A 16,784-nucleotide genomic window follows, 5' to 3' on the forward strand; every position below is an offset into this window, starting at 1 on the left:
TCGGAAGCTTCATGTCTAAAGAAAAACCAAAGACTGAAATTTGGAAAAGTAAAAATGATAAAAAAAAATTCTAAATGTTCCTAACTTTTAAAATCCAAGTGAGTATCCACCTGTGAGCCCTCATATCCAGATCATATATTACACTATCTGGACATAAGTATTGTCCCACCTCCACATTACATCTACAGGAGCTTTTCTGACCTCCCGTTCTAAATCCAAAGACATTAATATGGTGTCGGACTTTTTGCAGATATATATCAGCTTCTGCTCTTCTGGGGAGGTTTTCTACAAGATTTTGGAGATATCTGTGGGACTTTTTGTTCCTTCACACAGATCATTTGTGAAGCCCTGATGTTGAGGAGAGGCCGGGTTCACAGTCTCCATTCTAGTTCTTCCCGGAGGTGTTGGATGGGGCTGACGTCCAGGCTCTGTCCGGCCGGTAGTGTTCCTCCAAACCAAACTCCCCTAACCATGTGTTTATGGACCCTGGGCACAGTAAGGGGAACAGAAAAGGGCCTTCTCCAAACTGTTCCCACAAAGTTGGAATCTACAATTGTCCACAATGTCTTTTGCTGAAGAATTAAGATTTTCCGATACCGAACCCTAAAAAAACAACCCCACAGCACAATGCAGTCAGGCGGGTAATGTTCTCCAGACTTGTCCATCAGTTGCCAGATAGAGAAGTGTAATCCGTCACTACACATTAAATACTTTTGTCCATATAGTGTATGTCCAGTTATGAAACATATCATTATTACACACTGGGCAAGATTAGGCAAAAAAATGAATGCTAGAATCTGATTGGTCGATGCTCAAAATTTAATTGACATTAGATTTGATAAATCTCCCCTAGAAGCTGCTTGCTGATTTATGCACAAGGTTTCTTGGTTTTATTTAAAGGAGTTATCCGAGAATTTAAGCCGGTCACAACTGCTTTTAAAGGATTGTATCATTGTCCGTTTTCAGCAGTGCGCTGCTCTTCTGCCTTCCGGCTTCCTGCATGCCAGGGCCTCCTGATCATTGATAGTGTAGACTAGCGGCATGGCTGTGCCGCTGCTCCGAACAATGCAATTTACCATGATGCAGCCTTGACTCTGCAGTAAGGGAGAAGTTCAGGATCCAGCGATGCAGCTGGCCTCAGAACCGCCCCTGCAGAGCCTGAAACATAGAGTTTCCAAGCGTGTGCTCCTTGCCTAGGAAACTGGCCACCTCTGGGACTGCAGAGATGGCTGGCAACCTAGGTAATGAGCAGAACATAAAATGGAAAATCCCTTCTTTCTTAAGAAGTAAAATGGAAAATTGCTTGTCAGTACAAGCACTTTGCAATTTTTATTTATTTAACACCAAACCCCTTTAAATCCTCTTATGATCGAGAACTAGTTCTCCAATAATCCCATCATTCTGCGTTTATCTCCCTGGAACAATAATGTGCCATACATCTATATGATCAGTAATGGCAGCATGTACGGCACAAGACCACTGCGGCCAGTGATTGGCTGCCGCACATCAAAACTGAAACTGTCTGTGGCTTATAGAAATGGAATTCATACCTTCTCTTCTCTCACAGGGGAAAGTACATTGTGTATAAGGATGGAGATGTCAACAGCCCCGCTATCCGAGAGAGACACTGGCATAACAGCGACTTCAATTTCGATAACGTCCTGTCTGCCATGATGGCGCTCTTCACAGTTTCCACCTTTGAGGGATGGCCGGCGTATGTAAACTAACTCATCTTTAACGTTGAACTTTATTTTTTGCATACTCTTAATATAAATTATGTCTTTAAAAGGGTTGTCTTATTATAGTGCTTCAGTCTTGCACCACCTTCCAGCTTCCTGCTTGGCGGGGGGCACTGCGCGCCTGATGATTGACATTTGGATCAGCGGCATGGTTCAGCTGCTGGTCCAAACTGTGTGCTCTCCAATGGTGCAAGCCGACACAGCTTTACCTCTGCCGTACCGGTACACAGATCCAGCAATCAGAATCAGATTGGTCGTTGTGAGCACCTGCTCCAATTTTACTTTGCACTGGATTTGATAAATCTTCTCTAGAAGCTGCTTGTTGATTTATGCACCAATTTTCTTGGGGATATTTAAAGGTGTTACTGTATACAATTTGAGGCACAACTTCTTTCAAGGGATTGTATCATTTTCTGTTTTCAGCAATGTACCACTCTTCTACATCCCGGCTTCCTGCTTATCAGGGGCTGAAGATTGACAGTTTAGACTCGCAACATGATTGCCCGTGATCAGAACTGTGCGCCTTCCCGTGCTCCGAACTGTGCGCCTTCCCGTGCTCCGAACTGTGCGCCTTCCCGTGCTCCGAACTGTGCGCCTTCCCGTGCTCCGAACTGTGCGCCTTCCCGTGCTCCGAACTGTGCGCCTTCCCGTGCTCCGAACTGTGCGCCTTCCCGTGCTCCGAACTGTGCGCCTTCCCGTGCTCCGAACTGTGCGCCTTCCCGTGCTCCGAACTGTGCGCCTTCCCGTGCTCCGAACTGTGCGCCTTCCCGTGCTCCGAACTGTGCGCCTTCCCGTGCTCCGAACTGTGCGCCTTCCCGTGCTCCGAACTGTGCGCCTTCCCGTGCTCCGAACTGTGCGCCTTCCCGTGCGCTGAACTGTGCGCCTTCCCGTGCGCCGAACTGTGCGCCTTCCCGTGCTCCGAGCTGTGCGCCTTCCCGTGCTCCGAGCTGTGCGCCTTCCCGTGCTCCGAGCTGTGCGCCTTCCCGTGCTCCGAGCTGTGCGCCTTCCCGTGCTCCGAGCTGTGCGCCTTCCCGTGCTCCGAGCTGTGCGCCTTCCCGTGCTCCGAGCTGTGCGCCTTCCCGTGCTCCGAGCTGTACGCCTTCCCGTGCTCCGAGCTGTGCGCCTTCCCGTGCTCCGAGCTGTGCGCCTTCCCGTGCTCCGAGCTGTGCGCCTTCCCGTGCTCCGAGCTGTGCGCCTTCCCGTGCTCCGAACTGTGCGCCTTCCCGTGCGCTGAACTGTGCGCCTTCCCGTGCGCCGAACTGTGCGCCTTCCCGTGCTCCGAGCTGTGCGCCTTCCCGTGCTCCGAGCTGTGCGCCTTCCCGTGCTCCGAGCTGTGCGCCTTCCCGTGCTCCGAGCTGTGCGCCTTCCCGTGCTCCGAGCTGTGCGCCTTCCCGTGCTCCGAGCTGTGCGCCTTCCCGTGCTCCGAGCTGTGCGCCTTCCCGTGCTCCGAGCTGTACGCCTTCCCGTGCTCCGAGCTGTGCGCCTTCCCGTGCTCCGAGCTGTGCGCCTTCCCGTGCTCCGAGCTGTGCGCCTTCCCGTGCTCCGAGCTGTGCGCCTTCCCGTGCTCCGAGCTGTGCGCCTTCCCGTGCTCCGAGCTGGGGGGCAATAGATCTAGTCCGGGATTCAACGATCCATGAAGCTTCAGAGCAGCATCTTCAAGCTCTATAGAGCATGCATGCATGCTCTCCTTACCTAGGTAACAAGCCAACGCTTGATCTGCAGAAGTGGCTGGTAACCTAGGTAATGAGCCGTACACAGTATAATTATAAATCCTTCCTTTCTTGAGAACAGAGAGGACTTTTAATAAGCTATAAATTACAAAGTTGTTTGTTTTTACTACTTTTGTGCAATTTTACCTTTTTATGACGTTGAGACAACCCCTTTAAATCAGCAAATGTGTTATGATGGCCATAGACAGTAGAGGAATGTCTGCTGAACCCATCAGATATCTGGGTGGGGAGTGGGGGAGAAGGATCGTCCATCTATCTGTATTCAGGTGTTTATCTCTTACTTCCCTTAGACTCTTGTACAAGGCCATTGATTCCAACGGGGAAAATGTTGGTCCCATCTACAACAACCGAGTGGAAATCTCCATCTTCTTCATCATCTATATCATCATCATCGCTTTCTTCATGATGAACATATTTGTGGGTTTCGTTATCGTCACATTTCAAGAACAGGGAGAGAAGGAATACAAGAACTGTGAGCTAGACAAGAACCAGGTACAATATTCTGAAAAATTCATATACATGAATGGACAAGCTATTTACCTCCAGAGGAAGAAAATTACAAATTGAATACTTCTTACAGCTGAGATTTTGCTACAGTTGTATCCAGTTTAGTTATCCAATCTGAGCTAATCCTCCTGGACTCCATGTTGCGACATTATACCCACACTGATGTATTGGGCCGGACAGGACAGAGATTTATGTTGCTGATGTATTTAGCTCACAGAGGATTGCCGTGATAGCATATGGCCAGCTGTGACACCATTTACATCTATACAGTTTTTCCGTCTCTGAATGTGAGCAGTATGTTCCCTGTCACCTATCGCAAATATACATCTTAAAAATGGCAAGGATATGAAACAAAAAGTATACTAGAAAACTGCAAACATTTTTTTTAAACCATTAACAGCCTTAGGCAATATAAGCAGTATACCTTTTTATTTGGATAAAAAAAAAATATTTAAAGAGGACCTGTCACTAATATCTTTAAAAAATCCCTGATTCTGCCGCTCTTTTCCATTTTTCTCTGCGTCACTCTATTGCAGAGATATTCTCATTTGTTGCTTTTGGAGCGCAGTATGTGAAATCTCTGCTTGTAGTGCAGCTGTGTGTTTCTTCAGAGTCATCTCTGGGGGCGTTCGCTTTAACACTCCTTCTCAAATGCTGTCAATCTCAGCTCGGCTGCTAGATCAGCTACCAAGCTGTGATTGGCAGCTTCTGCGATGGAGGGTTAAAAATGCACACCCTAAAAGAAGATTCTGAAGAAAAGCACAGCTGCACAAGCAGAGATTTCACATTCTCCAAGAGCAACAAATGTGAATACCTCTGTAATGGAGTGACATAGAGCAAAATGGAAAAGAGCGTCAGAATCAGGGGAGCTCAGGGATTTTTACAAGGTACAATTGTGCTCTAAAGTTTACATACCCCAGCAGAATTTTTCCTTTCTTGGCCTTGTTTCAGAGAATATGAATGATAACAAAAAAACTTTTTCTCCACTCATAGTTATTGGTTGAGTGAAGCCATTTATTGTCAAACTACTGTGTTTTCTCTTTTTAAATCTTAATGACAACCAAAAACATTCAAATGACCCTGATCAAAAGTTCACATACCCTGGTGATTTTGGCCTGATAACATGCTCTGAATTTGACACAAATGGGTTTGTATGGCTACTAAAGGTAACATCCCCACCTGTGACCTGTTTGCTTGTAATCAGTGTGTATGTATAAAAGCTGAGTGAGTTTCTGGGATCCAGACAGACTCTTGCATCTTTCATCCAGCCACTGACGTTTCTGGATTGTGAGTCATGGGGAATGCAAAAGAATTGTCAACGGATCTACGTGAAAAGGTAGTTGAACTGTATAACACAGGAAAGGGATACAAAAAAGTATCCAAGGAATTGATAATGCCAGTCAGCAGCGTTCAAACTGTGATTAACAAATGGAAAATGAGGGGCTCTGTAAAAACCAAACCACGGTCAGGTAGACCAACTGCCAGGAAAATTGTTCAAGATGCAAAGAAAAACCCACAAATAACATCAGCTGAAATTCAGGACTCACTGAAAACTAGCGGTGTGGCTGTTTCAAGATACACAATAAGGAGGCACTTGAAGAAAAATGGGATGCATGGTCGAATCACCAGAAGAAAGCCATTACTGCGCAAATGCCACAAAGTATCTCGCCTACAATACACCAAACAGCACAGAGAGAAGCCTCAAAACTTCTGTTACAGGGAAATTTGGAGTGATGAGACCAAAATTTGATTTTTTGGCCACAACCATAAATGCTACTTTTGGAGAGAGGTCAACAAGGCCTATGATGAAAGGAACACCATTCCTACAGTAAAGCACGGAGGTGGATCGCTGATGTTTTGGGGATGTGTGAGCTACAAAGGCACAAAAATCTTGGTAAAAGTTGAAGGAAAGATGAATGCAGCACATTATCAGCAAATACTGGAGGCAAATTTGCACTCATCAGCCCGGAAGCTGCGCATGGGACGTACTTGGACGTTCCAACATGACAATGACCCAAAACACAAGGCCAAGTCGACCTGTCATTGGCTACAGCTGAACAAAGTGAAGGTTCTGGAGTGGCCATCCCAGTCTTCTGACCTCAATATCATTGAGCCACTCTGGGGAGATCTCAAGCGCGCAGTTCATGCTACACAGCCCAGGAATTTACAGGAACTGGAGGCTTTTTGCCAAGAAGAATGGGCAGCTTTACCATCTGAGAAAATAAAGAACCTCATCCACAACTACCAAAAAAGACTTCAAGCAGTCATTGATGTTAGAGGGGGCAATACACGGTATTAAGAACTGGGGTAAGTGAACTTTTGATCAGGGTCATTTGGATGTTTTTGGTTGTCATTAAGATTTAAAAAGAGAAAACACAGTAGTTTGACAATAAATGGCTTCACCCAACCAATAACCATGAGTGGAGAAAAAGTTTTTTTGTTATCATTCATATTCTCTGATACAAGGCCAAGAAAGGAAAAATTCTGCCAGGGTATGTAAACTTTTGAGCACAACTGTATATAAGTCAAATTTTTTAGAGCAAGTGACTGGTTTTCTTTAAGAGGTGTATTCTTTCTTTACAACTTGAGTAACACATTGTCTCAAAACACAGCGACAGTGTGTGGAGTATGCGCTGAAAGCCCGTCCTCTCAGAAGGTACATCCCCAAGAACCCGTATCAGTACAAGTTTTGGTACGTCGTCAACTCCACTGGGTTTGAGTACATCATGTTTGTCCTCATCATGCTGAATACACTGTGCTTGGCTATGCAGGTAGGTAATTGGGGAAAGGGAGGCTGCTTTCTTATGCTTTCTTTATACGGCACAATCACGGAGGTTAAATGACCACCGATCCGCTACCTACTAGCAAGTTCAGTGACCTAACTAAACCGCACTTCTATGTGCACAGAACAATTGTTAGTATGATCGTTCTGTGCACATAAATTATCATATTTTCTGTAGCACGTTTTCTTTTCACATAGGGCAAAGTGCTGCCGGGAACGATGATTTTTAAGCAAGATTAAAAATCATTGCACCCGATAAACAAGCACTTTGCATTTTTGAAGGGTTGTAGTCGGGAGCTGGCTGTTCCAAAATATCTCCCCATCTACATGGGCTCTTAGTCTAGAACCGATTGTCTTACAATGGAGAAGCCACAGCTAAAATACTCTTGTGAAATCCAGTTTGCACTCTTTTAAAGAGGGTTGCCCTGGATTTACAAAAAATACTGCAAGGAATCTGATCGCATTACAAAATAATATTACTCACCCGCTGCTTCAGCGTTACTTCTCCTGTGGCCCCGCTGGTCATTTTTTAACTTTTTCTGATTTCTGTTCCCCTACCATATTACCTAAGACGGTCATTAAAGGGGTTGTTCAGTTAAAAGAAAGGTATCACCTATCCACTAAATAGGCGATAACTTGCTGATTATTGGATGTCGCACTGATCGGCAGATTGGAGAACTTTTATTCTTAGGGAAAAGAATAATGAAGTCAGCTCACCCACAAGAAAATCCACAAAACTTGCGTTGCATTAAGAGTAGGCACAGAAAAACTGATGGACCAGCGTGGAATCGTCCTTAAAAAGCCTTCGTCTTTATTCAACAAATTCACATAAAAAGAGAAGTTGCAATTTCACGTCCAATAGGAAGTTAAAATTGGTAGCAAATGCGTTTCGATCGTTGCAATGAATAAGATCAGACCGAAACGCGTTTGCTATCGATTTTAACTGACTATCAGATGTGAATCTGCAACTTCTTTTTTTATGTGAATTTGTTGACTAAAGACAAAGGCTTTTAATGAAGATTCCACTTTGGTTCATTAGTTTTTCCAAACTTTTATTCTTGTTACAAAATGGAATGACAGGTCAGACTCCCATTCATTCTCTATGGCTCTGCCAGAAAAGCCGAGCACAGCTACAAAGGGAATGAATGGAGCATGTGGATTAAAGTGCTCCATTCTGCCGTTCTGTTCGTGTCCCAGTGGTCAGACCCCCTCCAATTAGCAAGTTATCACCTCTCTTGCGGATAGATGATGACTTTGTTTTCACCGGACAACCCCGTTAAGATACATTAATGCTATAATACGGACATACCTGGGGAAATATGACCAGTTTGATCTGTGAATTATCTGGAGACAATCCTCTCAGTAACACAACGTGATTCTTTTTCCAGCATTATGGACAATCTAAAATCTTTAACGATGTCATGGACGTGATGAACATGGTCTTCACTGCCGTCTTCACTGTAGAAATGGTTTTGAAGCTGATAGCTTTCAAACCCAAGGTACGTGTTGAGCGCAGAACTGATCTATGGCTTATAATGGTGAGGGGCTAGTCTTGTTGAGGTCCAGATAACACAAGTTAAATATTAATGAGGTTTTTACAGGATTTATTACAAAAGTGGCCGAACACAGGGAATGGGTTAAAAGTGTATTCCCATCTCTATGATCCTATCCTAACATGTAGCAGGTGTAATAATAATGATATTAGCAAATACCTCCATTTAGAAATGTAGTATAGTTATTCTGATTCACTCTGTCACTTACCCCAGGTGCAGGGCATTGTAGTAGCTAAGGTATCCATGGTTACGACCGCTAACAGCTAACTGTCACTATATGAGTGGTCATAACCATGGATACCTAAGCTGCTGCAATGCCCTGCACATGGGGTAAGTGACATAGCGAATCAGAAGAACTGTACTACATTTCTAATTGGATGTATTTTCTAATATTGTTATTATTAGTACACCTACTACCTATTGGGTTAGGACTTTGGAGATAGGAATATCCCTTTAAATATATAAAAAAAACTTTACACATGCCATCAGTTCCCTGCTGCTCCAGTGTTCCCCACCGGTCTTTGCTTACTTTCTGCTTCAGTAATCATATGACAACTACAAGAAGTAAGGAGAGGGGATGTTCACACTGGTTTTTTTTTTGTACGGATTTTAGAGCGGAATCTACTCCAAAATCCTGATGAAAAGAACTCTTTAAATACTCTTTGAATGAGCTTCTTATTGATTTCAATTGGGAAACACGCCCATAATGAACAATACTTTTTTTTTTAAACATTTTTTTGTCCATGTGAAAAAGTAAGGAACATGTATGTGAATTCTTGAGTCGTTCTGGCTTTAAAAAAAAAAACGCTTCAAATTTGATTACAAAAACAAAGATTTTTTATGGGGATTTTTCAGCTGCGTAAAAAACCCTGTGTGAACATACCCAAAGACCAGTGGGGACCATATAACAAATAAAAGAATATAGAATAAAAATACATATACTAAGCAATATTAATTAGTGAATTACATTAAAACATGATGTTTCAATATTCTATTATTTCATTGCAATTTCTAACTTAATCCAGGTAATGAAAACAAATAGGGCTTTAATAATAGTTAGTTGCAACTCTACTGACAATTTTGATAGAACGTGAATCCCCTATAAATTCTGTCCCTTAAAGGCCTAAGCCTGCAAAATTATATGAAGAATCATGTCAGATATGTCCAGACGCAGATGCTCAATAGGCAGGGAAAGCCGGTGTGTACAGACATGGCTGAAAGTGTTGGTACCCTTGAAATTGTTCCAGAAAATGAAGTATTTCCCCCATAAAAATATTACAATTAGCCATGTTTTGTTATACATATGTTTATTTCCTTTGTGTGTATTGGAACAGCACAAAAAAACAGATAAAAATAAGGCAAATTGGACATAATTTCACAATAAACCCCCAAAAATGAGCCGGACTAAATTGTTGGCACCTTTCCAAAATTGTGGGTAAACAACTTTTGTTTCATGCATATGATGCTCGTTCACACTCACCAGTGGCAAGTAACAGGTGTGGGCAATATGAAAATCACACCTGAAACCAGATAAAAAGGGGAGAAGTTGACTCAATCTTTGCATTGTGTGTCTGAGTGTGCCACACTAAGCATGGAGAACAGAAAGAGGAGAAGAGAACGGTCTGAGGACAATTCTGGAACAATTTCAAGGGTGCCAACACTTTCGTCCATGACTGTATATAAATGATCATGTAGGATATGTTCAGATGCTCAATGTGCAGGGAAAGCCTTCTTTAACTTGCCCTGGATGGGCAACTTGAGCATCTGTGCCCGAACATATGTCGTTTTTCATATGAGTAGTAATAACCTCACCGTATGAGACTCCCGGTCTGACCCTGTATTCATATCATCTGTCAGATTTGTGTGCCCAAAAAAAAACGTTGGCTCGTAAGTGACACGCGATTGCTGTGTAATCCTCCGCCCAGAATTGCATGACCAGCTGAATTTGCTGTGACTTGTCCACATTATGTATCCCCTTGTCAATGGAAACTGTCAGTGCTGCTTGCCGTGTCGTTGTGTTCATTTCATCAATATTGCTGGGAAGTGGCTGAGTATTATCTAAAAAAAAATGGGCATTAGACCCTTTTATTGTCCCCTAAACAGTGGGGACCCAATTACATAAAACTAGAAAGTGTGTTGTCTAAAGTATGTTCCCAAAATCTCAATTACTGAAATTCTAACAGTAAGGCCGTGTACACACGATGCAGATTTTTCTGCAGCAAATGTCTTGGCAGGAAACGTAAAATATTCTTATTTTGCCATGTTTTATTTACATGCTTTTAGATGCATTTTTTTACCATTCATTTGAATGGGTCAAAACTGTGCAAAAATGCTAAAAGAATTGACACGATACAGATTTGAGAAAAACTCTTAGATGATTTAAATATGCAAGAAAAAAAATAAGCAGCGTGTGCATGAGATTTCAGAAATCTCATTCACTTTGCTCATACTGCAAAACGCTGCATTTTTTCCGCATCATGCCACACTATTTTCCATTAAGCCGCGACCATTTTCAGCGAAGCCATTATCCTTAGTCAGATAAGTTGGAAAAAGTACCAAAAAAACCCCATCAAAAATATGGTGCAAGTCATGAATGAATTCTGTGTTATCATTGATTCTTGCTGCTGCTACCTACCTCCTCCGGGAGCTCTGCCTCCTATGACTAAGTTCACATGTTGCAAAAAATGTTGTTGCAAATTGAGACCTATAGACAGAATCCGCATGTGTTAGTTGTAGATTTGGCCTCACATTTCACCATTTACCATTATTTAAGGGGTGGTCCGAAACAAATATTGATTTTTCATCCTAAATGTCTCGCTATTTATTTTAATACTATAATATTTTTTCTAATTTGTTTAATTTGTTTTACCTATTTCCATTTTGATGACTCTTTGATGCACTGGGGATTCTCAGATGAGACGTCATCAGGGGGCAGAGGCTGCGGTCACTGCCACAGCCTCTGTCCCCACCCTGAAATGAAGCGTCACCATTGACTTTCATTTGAGGGGCTTGTACTAAGCATCTGTCGGTTGTCAATTCTGACATATGCTCAATACAAGCTCCCTTCTTACTGTTCAATATTCCTCTCAGTGCACAGTGACAGTGCGCTCTCTCGCTGGCTCTAATTAGAAGCCGGCAACTGAGTGCACTGTCAGTGTGCATTGTACGACCTAAGCGACCACAAGTCAGCTGCTTGTTTGCTGACCAGTGATCATTTTAATACCTGTTTACACAGGCTGACCACGCCCCAAATGTGGGCATAACGATCTGTAATAGATTGTTTAGTGTGCATAAGCTGCCATTGTTCTCGGCAGCACGAGTGTTATTTACACTGGATGATGTGCTGCTGAGAATGATGATCTTTTGTCAAAAAAAACAAAACATTTACCCAGATAAACAAGTGCTGTTTGCTCATTTGTCCGATGATTGGCAGCCTGTTTAGACTGCATGGTTGTTAGGTTTCTAGGAACGCTCAGTCATGATAACCATGCAGTGTGAATTGAGCTTAAAGGGGTTGTCCACTACTTGCGCAACACCTTCTTGATCAAAATGTTTGTCCAAGTAAATTAAATGGCACCTGCACAGGAGGTGACTATAATATGACCTGAGGATCCCGCTAAAATTCTTACCTTTAATGGGTTTCTGTTTTTTAGTGGGTTATCCGTAAACTCAGTCCATTTCCTAGACAATATGGAGGCCATCTGTCCCCCTGCGCTTGTGTGCTTTGTCCCGCATTGTGGTTTGTCATACCTTGTGAACTATTGATGTTAACCACCTCCATTTGCCCCTCTGGCCGCTGTGCGCAGGGTTATTTTAGTGATGCCTGGAATACCTTTGATTCACTCATCGTTATCGGCAGCATAGTAGACGTGGTCCTCAGTGAAGCTGATGTAAGTACACCCCCCACCCTGCTGCCATCACCCAGTGTCTCCCACCACGGCATCTTCTGCCTCGTGCCACCGCATGGACAAGTCACAGCCACTTCTAACACTTCTTCCTGCTTAGGGTGAAGGATTTCTGGTTGTCCTGCCATCTTTTATTTCCAAAAACTAAGACTTTCTTTTTTCAGGTCCAGGGTCCAATATGGAAAATTTCCATACAATAATGTTGCGAGTCAAAAACTTATCCAGTGGGCAGAAAACTGGTCTTAGATATTGATACACAAGAAATAGGGTCCGTAGATTAACAGATGAGACTTTTTGAGGATCTGCCTCTTTGGTAATGCCAGACCAATGTAGTGGCTTTAGACATGTAGGATCTGAACATATGGTGCCATCATGGTCCAGATTACTCCTGTGCTCAATGATTCATTAACCCATGATGCCAGGTCGTCTTCTTGTTGGGTCACCTTCATGGTTTATTGAGTTCACTGAGGCTCATCAAACCTTTTCTAATGGTTGCCTTCAGACAGTCATAACTCTTCTCTCTCCTTATTTCTCTTTTGTCTCGTTCTGTCCTTCCCCGTACTAACAGCACTATTTCACTGACGCTTGGAACACGTTTGATGCCTTAATTGTTGTCGGTAGCGTCGTAGATATTGCTATAACCGAAGTTAATGTAAGTAACTTGTGTCGCTTTATGTCGTGACTCTGTCTTGTGGCCTAAAATCCAGTGATATAACCACCATCAGACAACTTTGTCAGATACATTACATATTACTCCCGACTTGTCTGCTTTAGTAGAAAAAGGAATTCACCATAGTGGATGTGTCTATCACTTTGCTTTCGAAAAAAAGACGAGGGCACCAGTGCTGATGCCTTGGCTAACCCCTTCTCAACTCCTCTTTTCCTGTAACTCAGCGTTGTGCTGTTCCTCCTAGATATTAATACATTGCTGATTGGGTGTGAGAAGAGGGCGTGTCTCTGCTCATTCTAACATTATCCAATCAAAGTTGACACTTTGTAGGGACACACCCACTGACAAGAAGAATGGTGACACCCACGAGGAGCAGCACAACACAGAGTTATAAGAAATTGTTATTTTATGGGGAGTACACATATTTTTTTTTAAAACAGACATGTCATGAGAGCTGAGAGATCCTTTTATAAAGTGTGGTTATAATTTATTATGCATATATAATGTACCATTTCAGCACCAGGTCTTCTCAATCTAGAGGTTCTGCATGTTCAGATGAACGGCGGAAGACACAAAGTTAATGCACTTTTATAAAACCTTGTCAGAAGTTTTGATTGTTGAAGGTTCTGAGACCTCCTAAAATCTCTAAAACAAAGCGTCCAAGCACTTGAGTTTGACGAGACTGAGGATCGTTCTCATACCGTCCTTCTTCAGTTTTATTGGAGTGCACTACTTCTGCTCCTTCTCTTTAGCATTTGGTAAGGGGACCCCAACTAATCAAGACTTCTAACATGTCTGTGCAATATGTTGTCAAAGCTTTATAACACTTTTAAGCATTAGTTTTCAGTCTACTTTCTTTCTTCAGGTGGCTCATCCATACTTTAACCTGGTGCAATAGTCTCTGAGTAACTAACCTTAGTCTGTGATTTTTGGAGAACAGTATTTGTAAAGCGGCATTTACCATCAGCTACATCAAGTATATCCATTACTACATGCCCCCCACCCAACACTTCTGTTTTTTTCTGGACTTTTTCTTTGGTTTATTAGGTTCTGGTCTTCTTGTCTTTGTCCTTTCACTTGTTCATGTAATACAGGGACAATCTCAATAGTCATTTATCAAACCAGAGATGATCACTAGCTGCTGGAGAATGCTGGCGAGTCACAAAAATAATGCGTGAGAAATTGTATTGACTATGTCCTACAGTCTTGGTCTCTATACACACATATGTTCCTACATTGTAAAAATATATAGAAACACTTCAGTTTTTTCTCTTTTTTTTTTCCCTCTGTGAGCAGAATAGCCATGTCTGCACCACTATTCTCACCAGCAGAAAAGAACTTAAAGGTAGTCCGTCAGCACAAAATGACTATTCAAACCCAGCACAGGTGCTCGGTGCACCCTTGGTGTGGCCAAACAGTTAAGTGAACCTTCCCATTTACTTGTTTTCCATCAATCTCCACCTTTCTCTGGCTGTATAAAGCCAGATATGTCTGTTAAAGAAGAGGTGGGTGGAGATAGATGGAAAATAAATATGTGGGAAGGTGCACTGACCTGTTTGGCCACACCAAGGGTGCACCAAGCGCCGGTGCTTGGTTTTAACAGTCATTCTGTGCTGATACTCTCTTTAGCAGGAGTCTGTCAGCAGAAAATGACTGATCAAACCAAGAACACGAGCTCGGCGCACTTTGGCAAAACATTTCAGAGCACTTTACCGAAACGTTTCAGAACATTTCCCACCTACTTGTTTTCCATCTATATATTCTTCTTTTTGGTTCCTGCAAATCCAGAGCTGTCAATCAAGGAAGAGGAGGCTGTGATAGTTGGGAGACAAGTAGGTGGCAAGGTGCAGTCAACTGTTTGGTCACGCCAAGGGTGGACCGAGTCTCTGTGCTTGGTCTGAACAGTCATTTTGTGCTGACAGATTCCTTTATAGGGACTGAAAAGAAAAATCTGCAGTCGCTCTACGCGGCTCCTGTCTTGTGTCAACGTGAATGGAGAGGTCGCTGCCAAGGTGGCAGTTTCTATCACTTTGCTTTTATTGACGTTCGAAAAAAAGACAAGGGCATTGAGGTCCAGTGCTGATGGCTTGGCTAACGCCTTCTTAACTCGTAGCCATTTTTTTGCTTTATGTTCCACTTGTGTATAATATATCTTCTGCAGAAATCCAAGGCTGGCGCTTAAAATTCTGCAGCGAATGTACTGGAGGATAAGGCTCGTTTTTAGCACAGAAGCTATAGCAAATGTGAGCGCGTACAAAGGTGTAGAAGAATCATTCTCGTGCTAATGAGCCATCATCTAAAATCCAGTGTCACATTATTAATGACATACTCACCAATCTGGTTCATAATCTAATCAAATGTGTTTATTTCATCCCTAGAAATTTCTACAGGTAAGTATGTAACACTTGTGAATTACAGACTAACCGCACAAAGCAGCGCGTGTTCTAACCTTCCTGGCTCATTAACGTTTCTCCCACTCCCATCCATCAATCCAAACCACCCACTCTACAATAACATGATTTTTTGCCATGCACAGCGGAGGCAGGCGATGCCACTTTTTATATCGATTCACTTAAATCTACATTGATCAACTTGGGTAGAAACCAAGCGTAGGTCTTGCATCCGTTCTTTTTGCTGATCGCTCTACAAACATGTAGCTTTTCCCAGACATGAGTCATCGAGCGCAAAATGACATACACCTGGGTTCTTGTCATCCAATCTGCCGGCCTGAAGATATAACATGAGCATAGATTTCTCTATTGGACCAATGAGGATCAAACAGTGGTCAGCAGGGGTGTAGCGATGGGGGTAACCGTCACCCCTGCAAACAGCAAGGTAAAAATTGAGGTTGCCACCTCTTCTGTTCTACTGCTTCCCTGGTTCCCCGATTATGTCTGTTCTTTCTGCCTTTGACTGCTGCATCCCGCGAACGTGTTTTTGGAGAAGAAAGAATGCAAATTGTCTCTTCAGAGAGGAAGAGGACTAGAACTTTAGTGCCACCTACAGGAAGTAGCAATCCTAAAAGTTAATAGTGACCCTTTAATGAGCCTTGTCACATGACTTAGGATATAAGCCAGAAACAAAAACTCAGTTTGCAGACACTCTGTTTCGAGGTTCTGCCCCTCGTCAGTGCAAAGTGTGAGTTCTGGTTTGGCTGGGTATAATTTGCATATTTCCCAGAGGAGTATTGTGGCTTTGAAAAGTCTCCTCACCATGACATGTTTAACATATCACTCTCCGCAGGGAAATATGTTACCCCTTAGATACCGGTCTGACGCCTCTCACCCAGCCAAACCTGAACTCAGCATACTGAAACACAGTGTCTGCAAACTGAGTTTCTGGTTCTGGCTTATATCCTAAGTCACGTGATAAGGCTCATTAATGGGTCACTATTGACTTTTAGGATTGCTACTTCCTGTAGGTGGCACTAGAGTTCTGGTCCTCTTCCTCTCTGAAGAGACAATTTGCATATTTCCCAGAGGAGCATTGCGGCTTTAAAAGTTTCCTCACCGTGACGTGCTTAACATGTCACTCTCCGAAAGGGAAAATGTTACTCCTTGGATACTGCAGCAGAAAGAATAAAGACTGGTGGGGATTCAGGATGTGAATGAACAGGAAAGGCGGGGGTGATAAGTAAGGAGACAATTTTTCTTTTTTTTATAGTCGTTCCGCCGAGCTCTCTTGTGTTCTCTATGGGAGGGCCATTGTGTGATCTCTGGTGGCAGATTTTTAGAGAAGAAAAGGATTGGCGGTCCAAAATCCTTATCTCCTCCTGACAACATCTATCAGGGATCCCCATATACATTAGGCTATCGGCCAAGCTTGTCAATACCAGTTGGCTCCGCTGATGTTAGTCTAATGTGTATGATGGCCTTAGAGGGGGGTATTCCCATCTCAA

At 43.1% G+C, this 16,784-nt stretch overlaps 1 protein-coding gene across 14 annotated transcripts in view; it reads left to right on the forward strand.

The window, feature by feature from the left end:
* Window positions 1-16,784, forward strand: part of CACNA1D (calcium voltage-gated channel subunit alpha1 D) — a 331,678-nt gene that overhangs the window by 251,235 nt on the left and 63,659 nt on the right. For 12 of the 14 annotated variants that reach the window (XM_073644565.1, XM_073644577.1, XM_073644576.1 and 9 more), the window contains exons 26-30: window positions 1,568-1,714; window positions 3,760-3,961; window positions 6,589-6,747; window positions 8,147-8,257; window positions 12,785-12,868. In XM_073644565.1, the coding sequence (XP_073500666.1) occupies window positions 1,568-1,714; window positions 3,760-3,961; window positions 6,589-6,747; window positions 8,147-8,257; window positions 12,785-12,868 (703 nt within the window). Of the gene's footprint in view, window positions 1-1,567; window positions 1,715-3,759; window positions 3,962-6,588; window positions 6,748-8,146; window positions 8,258-12,117; window positions 12,202-12,784; window positions 12,869-16,784 lie in introns of all 14 variants that reach the window. The other 2 variants (XM_073644573.1, XM_073644574.1) reach the window with 2 other exon arrangements.

This window comes from Phyllobates terribilis, unplaced genomic scaffold, assembly GCF_046119375.1.
Source record: "Phyllobates terribilis strain yellow unplaced genomic scaffold, ASM4611937v1 Scaffold_8__6_contigs__length_399053987, whole genome shotgun sequence".
NCBI lineage: Eukaryota > Metazoa > Chordata > Amphibia > Anura > Dendrobatidae > Phyllobates > Phyllobates terribilis.